At 36.2% G+C, this 23,650-nt stretch overlaps 1 protein-coding gene across 1 annotated transcript in view; it reads right to left on the minus strand.

The window, feature by feature from the left end:
- Sugct (succinyl-CoA:glutarate-CoA transferase) overlaps nt 1–23,650 on the minus strand; it is an 808,498-nt gene that overhangs the window by 109,248 nt on the left and 675,600 nt on the right. The window contains exon 13 of the mRNA XM_004629655.2: nt 11,728–11,791. Within this exon, the coding sequence (XP_004629712.1) occupies nt 11,728–11,791 (64 nt within the window). The remainder of the gene's footprint in view (nt 1–11,727; nt 11,792–23,650) is intronic.

Below are 23,650 nucleotides of genomic sequence, written 5' to 3' on the forward strand. Positions count from 1 at the left end.
GATCTTCCCAAACTAAAAGTCTATACCTATAAAGAACTAACTCTATGTTTCCCCTCTCTGAAAAGACAAAAATAATTGGGGTAAGTCTGAGTGACAGCTCAACTTCTTGGTCTTTGGATGATTGAAATCTACATAGATCCCAAACATTTTCTCTTCTTGTCTCTTTCAAACTGCATTTCTGTTAATGTGTGAAAATAGTACAATTTGAAAGAAATACACGCCACATGTTTTGCTGCATTTACACTTATATACTCTTGAGAATATCAAAATGGCTTAACAATACATTCATGAGTTTTTAAATAGAAAAACAATTATAGGCTTTGGAAAACACAATCCCAAAAGGAGATTGACTCTAAGTTTAAAGTCTTAAAATTTTAACATGATTTATATAATTTTCCAAGATGATATTAAAAAATACACTTAAAATGCATTCATTTGGCTTTAAATTAGAGACCAAAGTCAGACAGTTGAAAACTTAATGGTCATCTTGACTTCCCTTTTTGGCTAAAAAAGGAGAGACTTCTGAGATATCTAGACCTTGGCTTGGATAGCTATCTATACATTTGATTAGTACAGCAACATTCACCAAGGGTCTGTTTTGTCATCTGTAAAGTGGATATAACTTATAGCTTACTTATTTCCCAGAGATTAAATAAATTGTATATATTGAGTGCTTAAATATATAGTATATAAAGAAAAACATTCCACAGACATTAGCTTACATTCAAATTTATATTCATAGCTTCAATATTTCCTAGCAATGATGCCTTTAAAATCCAGTTATAAAATAAAATATAATTATATGCACCACAGTGGCTTGTATTATTCCTTTGCATTTAAAGACTGAAATGACTGATTCCTTAAACATTCTAGAAAGTGAAGAGAGTTACTTAAGATCTCACATTAACTTGAAGACTCAGCAACAAAGAGAAGACAAATTCAGTTTTGAGAAGTTTATAGGAGATAAGTTGTGTGGAGGATATTCATTAACACTATATTAGGCTTCTCTAGATTTCCAATAGTAGTACTTTTATTTAATCATGCACTCTCTTCACTTTCTCAAAATATCTATATTAACTTATTTTTCCACTTTTAATTTAATTCAGATTAGGGTTTTGCAAAACTTTACAAAGCTTCTTGAAATGATCAGGGTTTAGCATTCTTAGGAACACCTCGAACAGACACAAAGGTCTTGAGGGGTCAGACCAGTGGTCTATCTGCCCTGAGAGTCACACTGCCAAACTATCCAGAAGAAGGAAAAATTGGGAAGTATTTCAAAGACCCTCAGACCATCCCTTGTATATGTTATCTTGATCATATTCATGGTAAGTCCAAAGCCAGATAAACATGTGACAACATGGACGTATTGTACAGAGGATTTCACCACAACTGACACATGATGGACACAGACCACGGAATTCACTAAAGCTGAAGAGGAACCCACAGGCCCTACTCTAGGTTTCCAAGTCCTTAAGGCTTAGGAGTAACAAGTGGGATACTGCATATCACTCATCAGTTGTGCTATATGGGTTTCTCTTGTTTATCCCTTTTTCTTCTTTTTTTAAAGAGAGAAAAAATAATATAAGCAATACAGAATTTTAAAATATCATGAGAGGAAATTAACAATGGTTATTATATTGCACATTGTTATCTTCAAAGTAGTTGCTTGGGTTATAAGATATAGGCATGCAAAATTGATCAAACAATATAAGCATTAACTGTTCCTTTCAATGAACTAATAGAAATGAGGAGTACAATTATCTTAGCTATCTTGTGTGTGAATATATATATATATATATATATATATATATTCTCAGCTCTTCTCCTTTCTCCCATCCCAAGTTATTCTTTTCTTTTGAGCAGTTGTTTTTTTCTTTCATAATATCTGCTATAGCTTTTGAATTTTATTTACTCTTTCAGTTTCTTATATTAGTGCGACAGTACATTGGATACATATGTGAGCCTGTGGTAGCATCCATTTACCTATAGAAAGCCTCAAGTTTAACTCTTTTTACAGCTGAGTAATACTCCAGGTTACATAAACACTATCTTAACTACTATTCCTTTACCTCCATCCAACATCTCTTTTTATCATTAATAAAACATTGTGTACCTCATCAAAATTCAACTATGATTATTTCAAATAAAAGAATGGCTTGCTTCATTAATATCTTGTCCGGATTATATAATATTATATTATTAATATAATATTTGTCTTATATTAAAATAAGTTAATATAAAGATTAATAATTCTTCATTAATATCTCTTGCTAGTAGAGATATTTCTTGATGTGTTAAGGATTTATATTTAATGATTTTGCTATGGAATTTAGCCCTACTTCTATTACTTCCTGTATCAGGGCCCCTTCATGGCAGTGCTGAGGAAAGCAGAGCCCTCTTCTTCAGAGAAGACTAAGATGACCCCTTCTTCAATTAAGAATAAACTCAGCAATTAAGTCAAGTAATTCACCCCAGGCTGAAAGCCCTTGCAGTCAAAGACAAAATGACTTCCTAATTATCCAAATAAGGTCCATAACATAGATGTCCAAACTGGAAAATAATTTTAAAGCTTTTATATTCAGCTATCACATGGTATATGTTTTTACTTCCTAATCAGTCTACATGCCTAATCACATTTAATTTATTCCCTAATGACCCTTTAGAAAGTCATTCCATAAATTTGATCCAGAGAAAGACTTTCCTGGGTAACCCACAAAGTCAGCTGCAGCCAATGCCCTAGATTTGCAAGAACTATTCCCAGAGAACTTCTGCTCCACCTTTTAAGACAGAATCATTCTCTACTACCTTCGAGGTTTACACAGTTGCTATATCTTTTCACTTTGTTTTTGTTTTGATTTCTATATTTCACTCCATACTTAGCAATCCAATAAGGTAATTTCAATTTTAGCTCTAAACCCAGGAATCATTTTGCAAATGGTACTTGAAAAAATATTCCAAACATTAAAGAAGACCAACTACATAGTCACCCAGCACAATTCTCTAGCATTATTAAATATCATTTTTTCATCATGAAAACTTACTCCGCATCTAGAACTTCTTTCATAACATAGGGCTGGTTAGCAGCAAGAGTTTGCTTATCTAGATGTTAGGCAGATTCACCTTCTAGGAATCCATGTGGGTCTGGATGGATGAGGACATGCTACAGAGGAATAACTGAGTTCTTGGCCGCTTTCCCAGTCCCATGAGTTCCCTGAGCATGAAAGTCCAGGTCTCACAAAATACTTTTTCCTCATGGCACAGATAAGCGTAGTTGATGGAGATCCCTAAGTCATATCAGTGACAGTAACTTGGCTCCCCAAGATTCTCCGGTGCTTGATGGAAGACATTCCTGGGGATGCAATTTTCACCTTCTCTGCTTCCTCACAGCTCTCCTAGGAAGGAAAATAATCATGCTATTCATTTCCCACCAAATGGGAACAATGTCTAAGATCCTGTCTCATGGGAGCAGGACTTGCAGAGAAGGCCACAGGTATTCAGTGTCACCTCACCTGATTGATTTCACTCTGAGTACCCTCTCATGCATCAGGGCTTTAATATTGTTAAAAATAATTAAGTACTTTGGGAAGTATCATGGCTAGTCTACTTAAAAGGTCACTTTTCTGTCAGCTTTCTCTTTTCCTGGTGACAGACCATAGTCCCTTCCATCTCTTTTCTCTTTTTTGTTGCTTACTCTGGTCCCGAAGGAGTACGGTCTTTCCAGAAAATAGATTGTGTACTACATGCAGCACAAAAACTTTACACACTTTTCCTGTTGCCATCTAAAAGGCCTTTCTACCTTGAAAAAATAACTCATCTTGCCTTTATTTCTCACATTGATTTTACTTCACATTCCTTTTGAGGGCCAACATATTTAAACTTCAAGAAAGGATATAAGCTAAAACTTCAGTTCTTCTTAATTTTTCTTTTTCCCCAGTGACATTTGTGACAGCCTTCCCCACGGCTGTTATCCATTAAAGAAATTTAACTGCACTTTGAGAATATGTGATTTCAGAAACATTATCTGATTTTCTAGCTAGAGGGAAGAAAACACTAAAAGTAACAGGGCAAGGTGTAGACTTCTATAGCACAGAAGAGCAAGATTTGGAACTAGGGAAGAAATGAGGTGGTCACTCAATTTATTGTACATGCTTCAAGCTGAAAAGAAAAATAAGTGAAATCAATCACTTTCAGAGAGCTTCTACCGGCAGCCAATCTGTTCATTAAAAAATGCACACTTTATAAATTTCTCACAAATCATCTTTAAAAGTATGAATTATCTAACAGCTTTTGATACTAGTCATCACTCAGAAAACTTTACTAGTTTGGTATAAATGGTGTTGGTGGGACTTTAAATACCTTACTGGAGCTTATGAAAGCTCACTGTTTCAAATCCAGAAAGACACGTTTAGACCATCCTTTATAGGGTCTCGAACAACATCTACAAGTACAATATGGCAAATAATCAAATAAAGAAGTAATTCAACTTTTTAAAAATACATTTTAAAATCCAAACACCAATATTTCAATAATTTGGTTCCAGCTGCATTAATCCACCATGGTGATTACATTTCCTTCATCCAACACTCACTGGCTGAACACTGCTGTATTTTCTAAGTGTGACTATTAAAATGTTAAGGGGGAAACACATAAACGTTTTATTTAAAAGAATTTGGAGCTGCCTTTGAAAAGCACAGAGCAGGGAACTAGCAAGCAATGGTAATTCAATTTCGACTCTGCTTGCGCGCTTGCAAGAGTGCTTTCTGCCTTCTTCCCTCCAGAGCACTGACGTGCTCACCACCGAACACTTCCCAGAAGTGCTGCTGAAATCCGATGACCACAGTGTACACTGAAAACAGTTACATGGTGAGAAACTTTAGAGCTCCACATCAAACTCAATTTCATTGACATCCTCTGGAGTTTGGAGCTCAGCCCCAAGACGTCTATGTTGAAACGCCCCAACATAGGAAAGGACAGCACCCTCGGCTGTGGCTAAAAGTCCACAGTGGCCAGTGAGGTGACATGAGGGAGATGTAAATAGTTACCGGTTCAATGGAAAGCAACACTCCAGGGTTATGTGACAATTTATGCAAGATCTTTCCACCAAAGTGGCAAATAAGGTAATGTTTACATGGTGGCAAACTTCTTGTTGCAGAAATGTGTTAGGAACTTTAATGTGTCCTTTCATCTCTGTGCTGAATAAACACACATTTAAAAAATCAATTTCACAGTTTAAAATTCTGAACATTATGAGTTTTTCAAAAGAGCCAGAAACTACTCCTACAATGAGTCCATGAAAACTTCTACTAAGAGCACGATTTATATCTTGGTTTGAGATTCCTGTCCAAGTGTTTCCAAGACTCACTTTCACCTGGCAGATGGGAGGAATTCCAGGGCCCTCAGCATAGATAGCTTAGACATTGTGGGTTTGTTTTTAACTTTGTCCTTAGCTGTATTTCATATTTTATTCATCTAGCTTCTGGCTCCATCTCCAGGGTAACTCTCATCCTGCCCCTCCCACTTACATCTGAGCATTTTCTCAGGTCATCTGTCTGTCTCTCTCTGTCTCTGTCTCTCTCTGTCTCTGTCTCTCTGTCTCTCTCTCTCTGTCTCTCTCTCTGTCACACACACACACACACACACACACACACACACACACACCCCATCCTATTATCTCACCTCACCTCTCAGAGAAACTCCTGAGAAACACCACCATTAACCTTCCTCAAAAGATGACCCCTCTCTTCAAACATACTTATCCCACCATTCTTGCCACTGTCTGAAGTACTGATGGAAGGCTTCTTTCATGAGTGTCTTTAGCTGTACAGCCTCAAAATCTTTACCATTCATGTCACTTTGACTTTGGGAAAGACTCTGAAAGATGTCAGATCTATTGAATAAGGAAGATGGGAATGCACTGCAATGTTTTTAGAAGGCTACTTTTCTATTGGATGGCACTTGGCAGCACTATTCACCATATCTGATTATCACACCACCACACTCATGAAGGAGGACTTCCATTACTGCTTCAGAAAGTGACAAGACTATCAAGATACATCGTGTGTTCAAAGATAAGGGAAGTATTTTGAATGAGATCAACTGCACTGTGTCTTTTACAGTAATAAATTTTTTAACAAAAACATTCATTGTATATTTTGGTCACACCATACAATGTACAAAACAAAGTTTAATTAATTTAGTTATAGGTAGAGAATATGTACTTGAGTTACATTAGTTAATTATAAGTAAATTAGTGCATTGTACCTATTCTGCCAATATTGCTACCTTAATATTTCCTATATAATTGTGAGCTATTCTCTCACTGAGGACTCTTAAAACACCAGAATAGATAAGCCTGGCAAAAGGAAATATGATATGGGTTTTCATCTATACTCCTATTAGTAATTTTTCTTAATCTCTATTCATCCTTAATTACATACCAGGCTATTATGGTCTGTGCCTAGCTGTTCCCCCAAAGCCTCATGTAATCACGGGCCAGCTTCTAGAGTTTGTGATTAATCCTTGATCCAATGCTGGGATTATGGGTGTGAGTGCTGCACCCACCCTGGGGGATATAATCTGCATTACAATATTAGGAGGGGAGAGACGCTTGCTAGCAGCCACAGCTGCTGCTCCTCCCTTTTCCTTCATTGTTTTTCTGCTGCCATAATCCCCTGACCTTTGCCATGTGCCACTCTGCCTTGGAGTTAGCCGAGTATGGACAGAAACCTACATAAACTGTGAGCTAAGTAAACCTTTCCTTCTCTAACTTCAGGTGTCAGATATTTTGTCCCAGAAGTAAAGAAAAAGTAACTAAAGCATTAAAATTTAAATGACACAGTACTTCAACAAACAATATCTGAAATTAAGAGAAATGGTGTTATCACAGCAGCAACTTATGTAGAGATAACTGATGAACATTAACCACTTTGCATGCTTTAACTATGTCATCTATATTCAAAAATGACAATTATTCTTTAATTCTTTTTAGCAAATATGGTTTGGAATAGTAGGAAAGGGAGTATTTGCATCAGATATAAATTAATAAAGGAGATGGTTTAGATAATACTATTTGCCCAATTTTAATGTTAGAAAACATTACAATTTTTGAAACAATTATGATCACAACAATTATTTTAAAATGTAATAGGATTTTGAAGAAGGAATTTATACTTGTTAAAATTACTGTGTATTGGGGCTGGGGAGTTAGCTAGGTAGAATAAGTGCTTGCCTGGCAAGTGCAGGGTCCTGAGTTCAATCCCCAGTACCACAAAAAAAAACCACTGTATATTAAATATTAGTTTTGAATATTAATCAGTTTACTTCTCAGGAGTTTTAATATATGGTAATTCTCTATGGACTCCTATATCTCTAAAGAAAGCATTAATTATAAAAACTGCCTAAAAATGACTGGTGTTCTTTCAAAGGCAAGTTTCCATAAACAACTGAGATACAAAATGTAAAAAAGGCTGGGGAGATAGCTCAGAGGTCTAAGCACCTGCCAGGAAAGCACAAGGACCTTAGTTCAATCCCCAGTATAGCATGATTCCGGAAGCACAGGCCCACCATGGCAGGTGTGGTGGTGCATGCCTGTAATCCTAGTGATGGGGAGTCTGAGACAGGAGGACCCCTATAAGTCTGAGGTGCATTGTGAAACCCTGTACCAAATAAATAAATAAATAAATAAAATATTTTTACATTAAAATAAAGAAATATAAAGTTGTTCAACATATAGACCATTCAGTGCAGGACACAGAAATGTTTTAATGACAAAGGAAATATAAGTAAATAGAATTTAGCAGTATTCCAAACATGTGAATTCAAATGGTATCTTCAGTGGATAACCAGAAAATGGTGTAGCCCCAAATCACTTTAAACTCCACTCTATGTTTTCAATTTTCCAGACTTACGAGGACATGTTAGGAGAATTCAATGGGTACAAACCTTAAAAAGAACGGTAGAGCTATTATGAGTTAATAAAACCAGTGAGAGGTGCATAATAAATGAATTTAATTACTAATAAATATCTTCTGTCCTAAGTGGCCTCTTACTGGGATACACTGAGTTAAATGTTACAAGAACAGTCCTGTTCTCTAGAGGCACTAAGCAGTTCAGAGGCAGAGTCAGGAGATCACCTGGGCTACAAAGTGAGATCAAAGCCATACTGAACTGTATAAGAAATCCTATTTCAGAAAGACAGAGAGAGAGAGAGAGAGAGAGAGAGAGAGAGAGAGAGAGAGAGACTGTATTTTAATTCCAAAGGTAATCTTGCAATATTCATTTCATTGCAAGTTGGAGAATTCTCATGTTGATAAGTCTTGAGAGAAAAAAAATATAAGGTAAGTCAATAAGGTAGACATATCAAACAGATACTGAAGCACTACAGAAACTAAAAGAGAGTTCTCCAAAGGGAGTTAACATTTATGGAGAAGGGAACTGCTATAGAGGTGAACTGAGAGTTTTATCACAGTAAACTGAATTTATGGTTCCCATCATTAACTTCTCACTCATGCCCTTCACCACGTAACTGAAGTGTCTTTTTGAACTGGATCACATGCTTCAGCCAGTGGGATATAGGCAGAAAAGTTTTGCTTGCTTGCCTGTTCTACTCTAACATTTTGATAGGCTCTGTGCTTTCTGTGGTTTCCTCAGTCATGTGAAGGGAAAGACACTGGAGCAGAACCAAGTCCAGTCAGCAGCAGGGTGCAGCTAGGCAGCAGTGCCAACAGACGCACAGCCACCCAGCCAAGCCAGATCTGCATCAGCATTTCCCAGTTGATCCACACTCATGCAGTAATTGGACACATGTCCCTGTGCCCCTTGGATTTTGTGGGTTTTACACAGCATTACTGTGACAGTAGCTCTATAAATTAAAGTGAACAACAGGAGTATTCTTCCCCTTTAGAAATCTGAAAGCATTTCCCTTTTCCTGAGATTGATTCTTCATTCCTTTACCCTGAAAACCTAGCACATTCACATTTGCATGATGGAGTTTTGCTACCAATGCATTCATCCCAGGTTCCTGGCTTCTTTTGCTATTGCACTGTCATGTGAACAGTTATCTTGACTTTTACATGGTTTTCCTTTCCTCTAATACACAAAGAGCTCCATACTCTAGACCATCAACTGTAATATATGGGGTTACATTGTATCAAAGGTTCCTGAGTTGTGGTTTGGGGCACATGATCCCAAAGGTGTTGGCAGAATTATGGCATGGTAGGGACAGAGGAGGAGGAAAGCTGCAGAGATGGAATGCTAACTATCTTTCAGGCATTTTTTTATTTTCTCTCTCTCTCTCTCTCTCTCTCTCTCTCTCTCTCTCTCTCTCTCTCTCTCTTTGCTGGGCAATCACTGAGATCCATCCCCAACCCTATTTTTTCCTTAATTTTGAGATCATGTGTAGCTAAGTGACTAAGCTGCCCAACCTGGATTTGAACTTGTGATCCTTCTGCCTCAGCCTCCCAGAGTGCTAGCCTTATAGGTATATACTACCACATCTGACTAATTTTCATTTAGAAAATCAGGATCACCATTTAAAAATTTAAAACTAGTACAAAGTGCTGTTTAAAGTCTCCTTAGAATGAAAACACTATGCTTACAGGTTTTTTTTATTCTGACCAACCCTTTCTCTTTATTACCACCATGACCCTAATGTAGAGAGCATCAATGAAATTCCTGTAAGATTTTCCCAACTTTAATCCTTCTCTAAGTTATAACTTGGAGATTCCACTCCCCTATTTAACATCAGGGTAGACCCAGCTCTCATGGGGCCTCAAGGAGTTGCCCACTTCTTTAGTCTCAGACCTATCCCATTCTCCACACACTCTTTTGTGCTGGCTTAATCCTCATCTGCTCCTGCCACCACAGGGCCTTCTTACATACTGGCCCCACACCATGCAATAATCTCCCCCTATCTTTCATAGGCCAGCTTCCTCTGGCCAGTCAAACTACTCAAGTACCCAATCTGACTCCATGATTTTCTGAGGCAAAACACTATTCTTTTTTTTCTTTGCAGTCATATAAATATTTTTATGCTCATATTTGCTGATATCCCTTTAAGTAAAAACTCCATATGGCCAGGGCCCAAGCTGTCTGGCTCATTTCTAAACCTAAAGTAGCACCTAGACATAGCATATGCTTAATGGTATGAGTGAATGAATGGTTGAATGGATGAATGAATGAATTTCTCAGCTTATAGCACGCAGGGTTTTTTTTCATCACTTATATACACTATATAGCCTCTCAGCTGGGTGCCATGGCACACACCCATCATTCCAGCACTCTGGGAGGCCTAGGAAGAAGAATGACAAATTCAAGTACAGCTTGATAACTCAGCTACTTGACAAGATTCTGTCTCAAAATAAAAACAAAAAACAGGTCTGGGACTGTAGCTTAGTGTGAAAGTTTTGGATTCAACCTCAGGTCCTCACAAACAAGCAAGTAAATAAATAAGATTCTTATACTCTTACATTAGCAATTTCCCTTTCAGTTTGCTGTCCATCATACTTCCCTCTTCTTATCCTTTTACCTGCCAATGGTCATGATCTAGTTAGTTTTGGGAAATTATCATCAAGCTAACCCTATATCTTCCATATAGAATGAAATTAACAATGGCAGTTATTCAACAAAGATCAGATGTCTGTAGATGTAAAATGCCTTATGTCACTTGACCTGGGTGATTGAGAGGAATACCAGGAATACCCAAATTGAGGAATACTCAAATTCCAAGCAAGATGACTAGGAAAAAGTTTCAGGAAAACAGTATTGAAGATTAACTCCTAGCTAATTTCATTGCCTTGTATTAGGAGAAAAGAAAAAAATGGCTTATAAATCTTGTCAAAAATAAGAACACAGAGACTTGGTGTGGTGGCACATGCTTGTAATCCCAGTGCTTGGGAGACTGAAAACAGGAGGATCACTATGATCCTGATCTATGTAGTGAGACCCTATAGTCCCTGTACTAAATAAATAAAAAAGAACACAATAAACAACTGTGTTTTCCATGCATGGCCCACAGGAGACAATATATCTGAGGGATAATGTTGTTGTAATCAATCACCAGAGACCTGTAGTCACTGAGGAAGAGGTAGTGAGCCTAAGATCTGTCAGTAGAACTATTCATCAGGGTGCTCTGAAAGTGGATATGCAATTTCCAGCTATCAGAAAGAGAGCTCACTCTGGAAATTAAAGGATTAATATATGGCTCAAGCAGTAGTCTCGGGTAAGTTTATCTGGTATGAGTCTACTTACAAAAAATTCAATTAATTCTGGGTTTAATGAAAACATTTAGTTTCCTGATTTGCAAAGCCAATATGGATACCATAAACCATTGTTATAGAAGAACATGACTGCTTCTATTTTGCCTGTTTTTCTTTCTCAATCTGAAATGACCCCATTATGTTTTATTAATATTTTGTCATTTATTATTATTCATTTGATACAATATGTTGTACACTTCTGGGTATATAAAATGACACAAAATGGAATGAGAAAATGTAAATATGTTTTGTCACTGAGGAAATTAGACATTCTTTAGAGCTAAGACATAGCCCTGTAGACTCAGCCTTCTCTTTTACAACCATGTTCCTACCATCCCTTTTCAATTCAAACTGTAAATTTTGACAATAGCTTGATATGTTGTTTGGGAGAATTAGCACCCACATGCAGCAGATAACAAATGAAACAATTAATGAAGAAAAGTGTCAAGAAAAATAACAAAAATTTTCAAACCTGGGACTGAAATCTTCCCTACTGTTGGATGGTTCATCTCCATGACGAGGCCGTTATGTAACACCTTAAAATGGAAAAACAGAGAAAAACAATTTACAAAATAAAATCATTATCAAGCTCAAGTTTTATGGATAGTTACATATTTAGTTAACACTGAAGATAAATATGTATATTTTTCATTTGAAAATAAATGTTTGAAGTGACTATATCCTCTTATCCCTTCAGTGAAGCCAAATGAGAGTGAAAAGAGTCAAGGACTAGAAAGCTATACTTGTATAAAATCTTCCCACTCTTTAAAAGAGAAGTTATGTGCTCCTTAATACAAGTAGCTGATGACTTGCCCATTTTATTTATGTATGGTATCCTGTGATATCAGAGCTCAGCTTCCTCCTGAATTTCCTCATATGGCAAGGATTGGCCAAGCTCAACTACAGCTCAGGTGCAGTGGGTGGGGTTTAGTGGTATGAGTAAATCCGGACCATGAGAGAGTCAGTCCAGGGTGAAAAGTGAGCAAGAATGGCCAGAAGGCCCAGATACTAACAGAAGTGGGAAGACAGAACATTACTGGGACAAGCATATGCGCAGAGCCAGGTGAAGGGAAACCAGAGGAAGCCCAGATCAGAGGCTAGAGCAGGCAGGTTAAATCAGGGATGTTTTCAGTGGCAGTAAAGGTATAAGCACCATACTAGGTTTTGAAACAGAGCTCAAACTGTCATGGGATGGGGACACAAAAATAACTAAGAGAAATCCAGAGACTTCATCTTAGAGTTCTGATTTGGTTTTCACATGGTCTAACATATGCATATATGGACAGGAAAACAAAATTTGCCAAAGATTCAACTCCCTCCTCTGTAGGTAGGGGATGTGCTGAGGGCACGGAGCCAGATTCTGGAACTTAAAAGTTGAATTACTGATTGAAAAAGACTTCATGATATGCAAATGAAAATGCTTACAAATTTTGTTTTGTGTATACAACTGAGGGAACACCTGATAAACTGTCATAAGGAAACCAATATCTTTCAGTAAGCCTTACATGGACATATAAATTGGGTTTTATCTGCTCTACCAACCAATTGGAAAGCCTCTCTCTCACTGTTCTGTATGGGCATGAAAGAGAAAGAAGTATTTCACTGACAAAATAAACTTATGGGCCACAATTTTGTGCCAGCATCCCAAAGAACATAATGATTCTACAGCAAGTTGAGGTTTAGGTAAAAGCAATAGTTTCCTATCCACATTCTTATCAAAAGAAAAAAAAAGCATGGCATAGAAAAGCTAATAAAAAATGTTTCTCAGTTGGCAAACTCAGGGGAAAAGGTCAAGTTTCTTGGGTTTTAACTATTTCTAAAGCACTTTTTGGTCACACTATGGAATAAGTCATTAGTAAAACAACTTCCTGGATGATGTTTTTGAACTCTAACTCTGCTATGGTGAAACATTGTGGCTTTCACTTTTTACTTGGGGAATGGTCACTACTTTGGTGGCATGCCATTTATACAATCAAGTCAACCTCTTTCATCAATGAGGATGCCACTTAATATGGAAACTTTTCTAGCAATGCTTTTGCCTCTCTTTTGGGGATTATTAGGTTTGTACCCAAGAGCTGGCCAGAGAAAACTCCTGCCAGTGTTAGAACTGTGCTATAATTTCATTCTGGTGTGGTTCATTCTCAACATCTACATAGCACAGCCTCCTTCTATGAGGGGGTGGAGGCTAAATGCCAGCGGGAGGTGCTAAATCTCAGTTCTACTGAGGACAGGAACAAAAATACCAAGCTAAATTTCACTCGAAACAATTATCTACACACTGAATCATTCTTCTCTTCTCCTATCTCTGTTGCCCTCCTGACTACCTCTTTGTAATAATACTGCTATGCTACTCACAAAAGACAAAAGTGAGTGTTCTTAGCTAAATATAACTTAACTGATAATGTTGAAATTAATTAACGCTGAATTTTAATCATGTAGCAAATGTTAAGTGTCAAACGTGAAAGGGTAGTTGGTAAAGGTCAAGGGACATATATCAAAGTTTTGTGAAGCAAAAGCTAGCATCAGTTGATTGAGATTTTCGGGGAAGCAGCTTAAACAATTTTTCCCCACCATGATTGCTGTCTGTAAGTAATATCTCCAATATGAAACTTTAACGTAATCAATTCCTTCACATTAAATATTACTCAGTTTTAAGCAAAAGTACAAATTCTTTGTATAGTTGGCAAAAGAAGTTAACTGCAGTTCATCATTTGCTATGGCATTCATACAATTATGAAGCAAATGGGCTGGTCTGAGCTCCCATCTGCAAAAGAACTGATTTATTCCCCTGCCTGCTTGCCACCCACCTTTTTATGTAAAGTCAGAAGTCCATGAAATTCTATATGCTTTCTTTGTGAATCTGGTCAGATTATCCTAGAGAGTAATTGGGACTGTGGCAGTGCTGTCCCCAAAAACCCTTCCTAAAGATGTAGAATCTTGGAAAACTCTCCATCCTTATTTGTGGGACAAATCCTGCCCTGCTTAGTAACATTTTCAAGGATCTCAGAAATAGGATGTTCCTTGAATACAAAGGAACACAAATCTCTCTTGCTTTCCTTCAAGTGAATTGTCTCATCCAAACTTCATTGGAAACAGAGGAACAAACTCTCACCATCATTTGCAAAATATTTATCTGGGAATGGTTACTAAGTTTCCCCCTTTCCTACTCTCATTCAGATGGTGTTCTAATCTCTATCACCTTTATAAAAAATTCAAACTAAAAAAAAATCAAACAAAAAATGTTCTTCATGACCACTAAGACCTGACCTTCAGAGGCCTTTAACAGCAATTTTTTTTCCTTAGGGAGAATTCCATATCTTTTAACTCAGTCTGACCATTTGAGACATCTCTTATAGAAAACCAAGTTATTTCAAAATAAGACCTTCTCCAGAACCCTGTACTGAGTTTTATCCAATTTATGATATCTGAATTTTTACTGTTTTCTCTTTTCTAATTCTTTTATTATTCCTGGATGCTTCATGGTTTGGTAGCTATTCTAAATTTCATTTCCTCACTTCAAAATTTCAAAGGCCTATTCTTGACAAGAATAGAATTGTAGATAGTGCACTCACCTCTTTAGCAAAGTATCAGGCCTATTTAAATTAAGGACTCTCTTTCTTTCTCAAGGGCTTTTCAGATTGACAGCATAATGATAGAGTAAAATGGTAATGCATTCATGAAGGGGGGAAGAGTACAATGTATACCTTAAAATAATGTGGGAAATACAAGTTTAAATGAAAGTAAGTCTTTTCACAAAGCCCTATGGCAGGGATGGCAGAAGATAAGGGGATATAATATAGCACTAGCAAGCCATGAAAAAAGTACAAATTAAAACAGATTTCATATAGATAGTGAAAATCTTTATAGAAAGCAAGACATCTAGGTCAAGACTCTATTGTCTTTACACATGAAAACTAAGGCAATGCCATCAATGGCATTTGCAATGACATACCAACAAGCATGGACCTTGTCACTCACTCTGAATAGTCATTTGACCTATTCATTCAATTCAACAACCTCCCTGGAGCACTGATGTGTGAGGCACAATGAAAGGTTGGTAGTGAAAAGATGAATGAACTTAAATTAAAAGTGCCTATAATTAGAATAAAGGATAGGGAATAAGAGACTTGAGCCGATTTTTATAATGCAATTTAAGCTCCATAAGGAAAGAACATTATCCAATGAGGAACAAGTAATTTATTCTGCTTTCCTTTGAAGGAATTAAATGATCCAGGTTAAGGAGGTCAGTGAAGGCTTTAGAACAAAGACAATGTTGAAATTAAATGTTATGGTCAACATTAGCAATGATAAATGCAATAACAGCAGCTACTACATAACAAAATTCCTTAAAGATCAAGCCTTGTGTTAGGAGCTGAATAGTTACTTCTCTCAATCATGTCACTAACCAGATTAGGCAGCAATGGGATCATCTCATTTCCATTAACAAGGTAACAGACTCATAGAGAAGTTAAGTACATGTCTAAGACTTCCTAATTACTAAGTGTCTGGCCCTTGACAACAATTTAGGTATGTCTCACCCTTAACATGTGGGCAGGTTCCTGGCAGCTGGAGACTTAGTTAAAGAAAAAAAAATGAACAAGCATAATTTAATTTACCATTAAAATGACTGGCCAATGTGGTCAATTCTGTAAAACAAATTAGTCAATTCTGTAGGGAGAAAAAATCATCCAAACAGATTGCTTGGCACTTGGAGACCTAGTAAGTTAATAAACTGAACATTTCCCTTGTAGGCAGCCAAGGATACCCAGGAACCACCAGTACAAGGGGTGTGAAGAGTAACAGATTTGAGCACAGAGCAGTTGAGGGTTTGAAGGAGGAAGATGCAGCAGGTGATCATGGGCAAGTCACTTACAGACTCTGGAGCTCAAAACCCTCATCAGTTTAAAGGGATAATACTGTCATTCCACAGAGTTTGTGAGTAGTAAGTGAAACAGTAAGGGACCAAGCAAGGACCCCAGTAAGCTCATAGGCAATGACAACTGTATACACTGCTATCAATAGATTAGGTTCAAACTCTGGCTTCAACAACTACCAGTGGTGCAGCTTTAGGGCACATTTGTGTGCTCGTGCAGAAACATGTATCAAAGGTCTTAACAGTAATGACTATTATTACTTACCAAATGCATATTAATATGGCAGCCATTATAAGGTGCTGAAGAATAACTAGATCACAGAACAAGTTCTCCTGCCCAAGACACATAGAGCTCTACATAGGAGACTTTCCTGTTAAATGCTCCTCCTGTGTTGTTGTAGTGATGTATTAATATCTATTTTTTCCTCTGCTATATGCTCAGGACCATAGACATTGTATGGCCCTATCTGAGAGATTTATATTAAATATTATTTTTTAAAAATAAATTTGAGGGCTGGGGAGATAGCTCAGTAAAATAAGTGCTTGCCCAGCAAGCACAAGGGCCTGAGTTCAATCCCTGGTTCTGAAAAAAAATAAAGAAATAAAAATAAATTTAAGTAACTGGCTAAGTAGCACGTGGTTCTTTTTGGTTTCATCATTCTATTTGGGAGGAGGCAAAAGTGCTCTTTGTTTTCACCTAGTTACCAAATTCTAGTATCACCTTGCAGTTCCTCAGTTTCATAAAGCAGGTGATCTTGAATCTCCACAGAAATTTCACACTACTGAAGACATCCCAGAGAAACATGCTAAGGAGATCAAAAGGGACTATATTCTTCCAAAAAAAGTCAAACTATGAAAGCAGTAGACACAATGTGAAAGACACATTTATAAATGTCAATTAAGTCTAACAAATTTGTAGAGAATAATCACCATCCTTTGAATCAGGAAAATCTAGAAATCTAGGGGCTAGGGAGATAGCTGGGGCCAGGGAGATAGCTCATTAGAATAAGTGCTTGCCTGGCAAGCACTGGGTCCTGAGTTCAATTCCTGGTTCCATCAAAACAAAATCTCGAAATCTACTTCCAGACCATGCACTGGTATCTTACAAAAACAAAGAAAAAAAAACAATATCATAATAATCTAATTTCTTTCTTGTACACGTTAAATGTTCCTTATCTGAAATGCCTGGGATCAGAAGTGTTTAGATTTCATATTTTTTAGATTTTAGAAAGTTTATATATGGATAATAAAATATCTAGGGTATGATACACAAGTCTAAGCACAGAATGAACTTATGTTTTATATATACCTTATGTGCATACTCTAAAGGAAATTATAGGTAACATTTTTAGAGTGTGCCTGTATTTTGACTTAATCTATCACATAAGGTTGGCTATGGAATTTTCCACTTGTGGTATCATACATAACTACTCCTCAAAAAGTTTTGGGTGTTAAAGGAATTTAGACTTCAGATTTTTAGATTAGGGATCAAACTTGTACTGTACATTTCATCAATTTGGTCATTCTTTAGCATAATAGGATAAATGTAATGGTTTATTTCTAGATGTCTCCCCAAAAGGCTCGTGAAGTGATGATCTGGGCTTCTAAGGTTTATGGTTGACTCATGGTCCAATTCTGGGATTATGGGTGTGAATGCTACACCTACCTTTAGGTGAGTAACCTGTACACAATATAAGGGAGGGAAAGAGGCTTGCTCTTTGCTGATCATCACTTTTTGCTCTTGCTTCTTCTGCTGTCTTCTGCCACCATGTACTTTTACCCTCTGCCATGTGCTGCTCTGCCTTGGAGCCAGCCAACTATGAACTAAAACTTCCACAAACTGAAAGCTGAATAAATCTGTACTTCCTTAATTTGGGGCATTGGTTATTTTGTCTCAGCAGTGAGAGATAAGTGTCCAAGACAGAAGATGTTGCCAGGAGTAGGGTTATTGCTGTGATTATACCTGACTATATGGTTCAAGAGCCTTTGGGAATGACTTAAGGAAAGCATTTGGAAAGATTTAAAGATGTTGCTTAAAAGAGCAGAGATGGAATTCCTTAGGCTTCTCTGTATAAGAGATTCTGCTCAGAGCTCAGAAGACTAAAGGCTGATAGAAACCCTGTTTGTAAAGATTGGGCTTGGGAGGTTTCTGCACTGGCTGTTGTACTCCAGATGATGTATGATATTGCTTGGCAAAATTTTGTCTGCCTTTTGCTCATACCCAGAGTTTTTGCCTGAGACTTTGATAGAGAGTTGAGGACTTACTAATCTTTCAGAAGAAATTTCAAAGCAGCTTAATGTTGGAGCAGCTGAATGGCTACTATTAGAAGCTTTTAGCCAGATTTATGTTGTCAACCAAAAGCAAAGATTCCAGAAAGGTGATTTAAAATATTGTGAGTTTGGCCAGGAAAAATGTTCCATTAAACCTGTGGCCTGTAAAAATAGAACTAAGGAGATTTTCATTGCTGAGAAGGGACAGGAGAAAATAAAAGGTTTCCTGAGGGTATCATAAGTAGCAGTAATACTCCATCTTTACAGCCTCAAAACTTCAGAAGTGAAAGGCTTTCTGTGAGGAGAAAACTGCAGAGTATCATGTTCAGAATAGCAGCAGCAACACTATGATCCAGAATGGTGGTGGCAGCTGCTCCAAGTCCCAAAATGGTGGCAGCCTAGAGAAATTGTTCCTCAGATTTGGATTCAGAGTACCCAGTGATCAAGGGACCCAACCCCTACAGCTAAGAGAGAGGAAAGCATGGCTATTGCTCCAGGTGGCAGCAGATCTTGCTATCATCCACATGGGCTGATTTTAGGTACATGCAGAATGCAAGAGTTATGAGGTTAAGAAGGCTTCCACCTAGATTTCAGAAGGCCTAGGAGGCCAGGAAGAGTACTACAAAGAGGAAAATATGCGCGACTGTGTGGGTGAAGCCAAAGATATAGTGGAAATTCCAGAAGTTCGGATACTCCAGGCACATGGATCATCTGAGAAAACCTGAAAGGAGAAGAGCAGGCACAAGAAAGAAGTGCCATTGAGGTGGAGCCACAAGGGACTTACAATTTTCCACAGATTGCCTCAAATGATGGAACTACATGAAATTGTAGGACTTAACATTTGTTTTTATAGATTTTGGACTTGCTTTGGCTTCAGTGATTTATATCCCCATTTGTACCATTTGGAATGGTAATATTTATCTCGTGCAATTGTAAGCTGGAAGTGGTCATAGGTAAGTGGATGCAACTAGAGGCTATACTCATAAGTGAAATAAATCAGACCTTCTTGTGTAATTATTGTATTTTCTCCCTAGTGTAAGAACCTGAAAGAAGAAATAAAACCTGAAAGGTATAGCAGATACAGTAAAAAAGAAAAATGGAACTTGAAGATTAAACAATGAAGAGGAGAGAAAGGACAAAAGATAGGATAAAATGCAGGGGGAAACATGCAATTATATATACAGGGGCCAGCCAGCAATGGACTAAAACCTCCACAAACTGAGAACTAAATAATCCTTTCCTTCCTTAATTTGGGGTGTCTAGTATTTTCCCTCAGTAATAAGAGAAAAGTAACCAAGAAAATAATAGCATTGATGTATTTGAAATGTTACATAACAGAAGGCAAAATCTGAAATTAATACACTAAAATGTCAGCTCAATTGTTTTAAAAGTTGTACCCACTAAAAAATGTAAAAATAACAAACTCATGGAAAAATAAATTGACAGCAATCTCCTAGCCTTATTCAAATTATAGAGAACAATATGTATGCTGATGTTGAGGGGTTTATGTCTTTAAAACAAACACCCTAACTAAGCTCTATTCTGGAGTTAATGTAAAACAAAATTGTCATTTCACTCTTTAAAAATTATGATTATGAATCATGTAAAGAAACATTATAACAGGGAAAGGTTAATGATTTGTAATGAATGAATGCTCTTGTATCCAGCACTTGCTTGAGAAAAACTTTTCCAAGTTACTCCATCCAACCAACCTAACCCTCCTAGTACTATTTGATATATTTTGCTAAATATTTCTTTACTTTTTATATATTTGAACGATATATATGTATAACACCTACCTAGTGCTTGATTTCACATTTTTCAGCAGAATCATGCATATGTATTCTTTTCTGACATGCCTTTTCCTCTTAATATTATTTCTGAGATTCAAAGCTCCAAGTGTAAATATATCATAACTTATTAACCTACTCTTCTTTCATGTTTCAAGTTATTTTATTATGACAAACAATACTACTTTTAGCTAAACTATTCATGCAATGATTTGTCCAGGGCCATATACCTCAAGCTAGAATTGCTAAGACAAAAGGATGTGTAACTTTAATTTGTTAAGTAATGACAAATTCATTTTCTAAATCAATTATCAAGCTTTCCTGCTAGTAGTAAAAATTATATTCACTTATTTCATATTTTCAGCAAAACATAATATCATTGGAATGTTTAGATTTTGCCAGTGTGATTCTTGTGAAATGGTATCTTTTTGAAGCTTTGATTTACATTTCTATGGTTACCAATGAAGTTGAGTATATTTTCTCTACTATTTAAATTTCCTTTTAATGAAATGCTTGCTCAAAAAGTCATTTGTATTTGTTCCTATTGACCTAATTATATTTTATTAGTGATTTTAAAAATATTTTAATCTATTTATTTATTTACTTGGTATAGGATCTTGCCACGCAGCTGGAACTCCTAGTGATCCTCTATTTCAGTCTCCCCAGCATTGGGATTGCAGGTGTGCATTACCACGCCTGGGTTCTAGAGCTGGCATGGCATGTGGTACTGGGGATTGAACTCAGGTCCTTGTGTTTGCCACATACACACTTAGACTGTCAAACTATCATTCCAGCCCCTTATTATTGATTCCTTTTCTAATTTTAATAATTTCATTGAGAAAGAAGTACCAATGAGATAGCTTCAAAACAGGTTAGTGGTAGAGTTACAATAATTGATACATTGCATATTGTTATCTTTGTAGTAGTTTTTCCTACTACAAGCTGCAGACATGATATCTTGTCTAAACACTATTAGTTCAAATCCTTCTTTTCATTGAACTAAAAGAAAATAGCTGTATATTTATGCTACTGAGTATACACAGATATATATATTTTCCACTACAAAATGGTCCATTTATATCCCTTTTGTTTACTTTTGTCAGAGATGTGTATTCCATTGCCATTTCAGAGGGGTACGGAATCACCAACACCTCTATTGATTCTTAAAAGGTTCTTATGTATTCTGCTAATGACTCCATTTCTGTAACATGAAACTAAAAAGGAAATACTATGGCTTCATTTTGCATGCAATTTGTGATATATTTTGATGAACAAAATTCCTTCACTTTACTCTTTGACATGCTTACACCCTTCTATATTCTGTTCTTCTTGTGATATGTTTTTGAAATTCTTCCCTATTCTTCAATGATAAAGATATTCTCTGAATTTTTTTTATATAGTAGAAGCTCACAGCAAGTAAGGATTGTGGAGAACTCCCTCAACCTGATAATGAATATATATAAATCCCTAAAGCTAATGTCATACCTAATAGAGAAAGACTGAATGCTTTTGCTCTAAGAGCAAGGACAAAGCAAGAACACCTGATTTCATCAGTAGAATTAATACTCTGGTAACATTTGATGTAATATTAGAATCTCTAACCACTGCACTTTTACTTTCTTATATTGTCCCTGTTTGATTTACAGAGTTTTTTTTTTTTTTTTTTTTTTTTTTTTTTTTTTTTTTTTTTTTTTTTTTACAAAGTTAATCATTCCTTTACTATTTTCTGAAAGCATTTGTGAAAAAGATTGAAATTATGTGCTCCTTCAGCAGCTGGTGGAAAATAGCTTTCAAGCTATCTGAAACTGGTGCTTAAATAATGAGATTTTTAATTAGGATTATTCTAATTTTAGGGCAATTTAAATATTCTCATTCATCTTGAGTGTGTTTTGCTACTCCAATTTATAGGAATTTTACCCTTCCTTTAAGTTGTCAGATTTATTGTCTTAAAATTGTTTTTAAATTACCCATTTTATAATAATTATTATATTTTTCTGGTCAAATAAACTTTTTTAGTAATGCATTTCTGTTTAAATGTCTGAAATGTCTTGAGTCAACAAAGCTACACAAGGTTAACTGGAGCTTTTATTTTTATATATATTTTATATATCTAAATTAGTCTTAGGTATGTATCTTCAAAACAGAAAATTATTTAGACTTATTCTGTCTTTAAACTGGAGAATTTACTGTATTTTTAGGAATGAAGCTATTGATATTTTTTAATTTATGTCAGCATCTTAATTATTGACAGTTTTTGTCCCAAAAACAACATATTTGCAATTTTCCCTTGTTTAGGGTCATTTTGCTACATTTACTAGTTTGAAATATGTAGACCATCTTCTACTCTCTTTTTCTGTTTATGCTCTCCAGAAATCATAACATGCATACTTAAGAAAAGAAAAAATTGATCAATACACATCTAGGCGTCCCCCTGCCAACTTATATGACAGATGTTTCTAAACATTTTTGCTTTTCAGTATTATTAGTTTCTTGATAATATTTCCCAGTGTCCCTATGCCAAAAAAGAAAATATTTAGCTTTGTTCATTAGGTAATTAGGTGCAAACAACCTGATATGTATTTCTCCCTTAGTAACTCAATAGTCATTTGAAAAACATAATAAGCATTAATAAAAAGAAAAAAAGAATATTTTGCTTTATTCTTAAATAACCACAATTGCTTTTTAATAGTACCTGTGCACATTAGGCACTGTACAACTTTTATATCTTGGAATAAAGTCCAATATCTTCACCATTATTTCTTTTTCTTTTTTTTTCAAAACCGATTACTAGCACAGTTTCATTAATTAATACATTGCATATTGTTGTCTTGGTAGTTATTTATTGTACAAGATGCAGACATAAGGGCTGGGGAGATGGCTCAGTGGAATAAGCGCTTCCCTGGCAAGCGCAAGGGCCTGAGTTCAATCCCCAGTTCTGCCAAAAAAAAAAAAAAAAAGAAAAGAAGAAAAAAGATGCAGACATGTTATCCTGTCCACAAATACTATTGGAATAAATCTTTCTATTCAATTATCCAAGACAATGCAGCTGTGTATCTATCTTACCTACTTTGAACATACAGATACCAATATGTAACTGTTTATTACTATTTTTAAAAATATATATTTTTTTATTTTTCACCATTATTTCTTATTTCACATTAAGCAATATCCACTCAAGTCCCCAGTCTGATATGTCATTAAAGGACTGGAGGTGTAGCTCAGTGGTAAAACATTTGCCTATCATATGAGAAACTTTAGATTAATGTTCAACAGCACCAATGAACAAAAACACACCATGGAAGGGTAGCATGATTTTGATTACAGTGTGAACTAACATGAGCTAGCATTCTCTGTTGTAGCCAACACCAGTTTCACTGGAAGCAAAAATACCTTGAATGTTATGGTTTATGTCTCATCCCCCCTTCCCTAAGCCTCCTGCATTCAAAGGCAGTGCTTTTGGA

Source organism: Octodon degus, unplaced genomic scaffold (assembly GCF_000260255.1).
Source record: "Octodon degus isolate 3935 unplaced genomic scaffold, OctDeg1.0 scaffold00031, whole genome shotgun sequence".
Taxonomy (NCBI): domain Eukaryota; kingdom Metazoa; phylum Chordata; class Mammalia; order Rodentia; family Octodontidae; genus Octodon; species Octodon degus.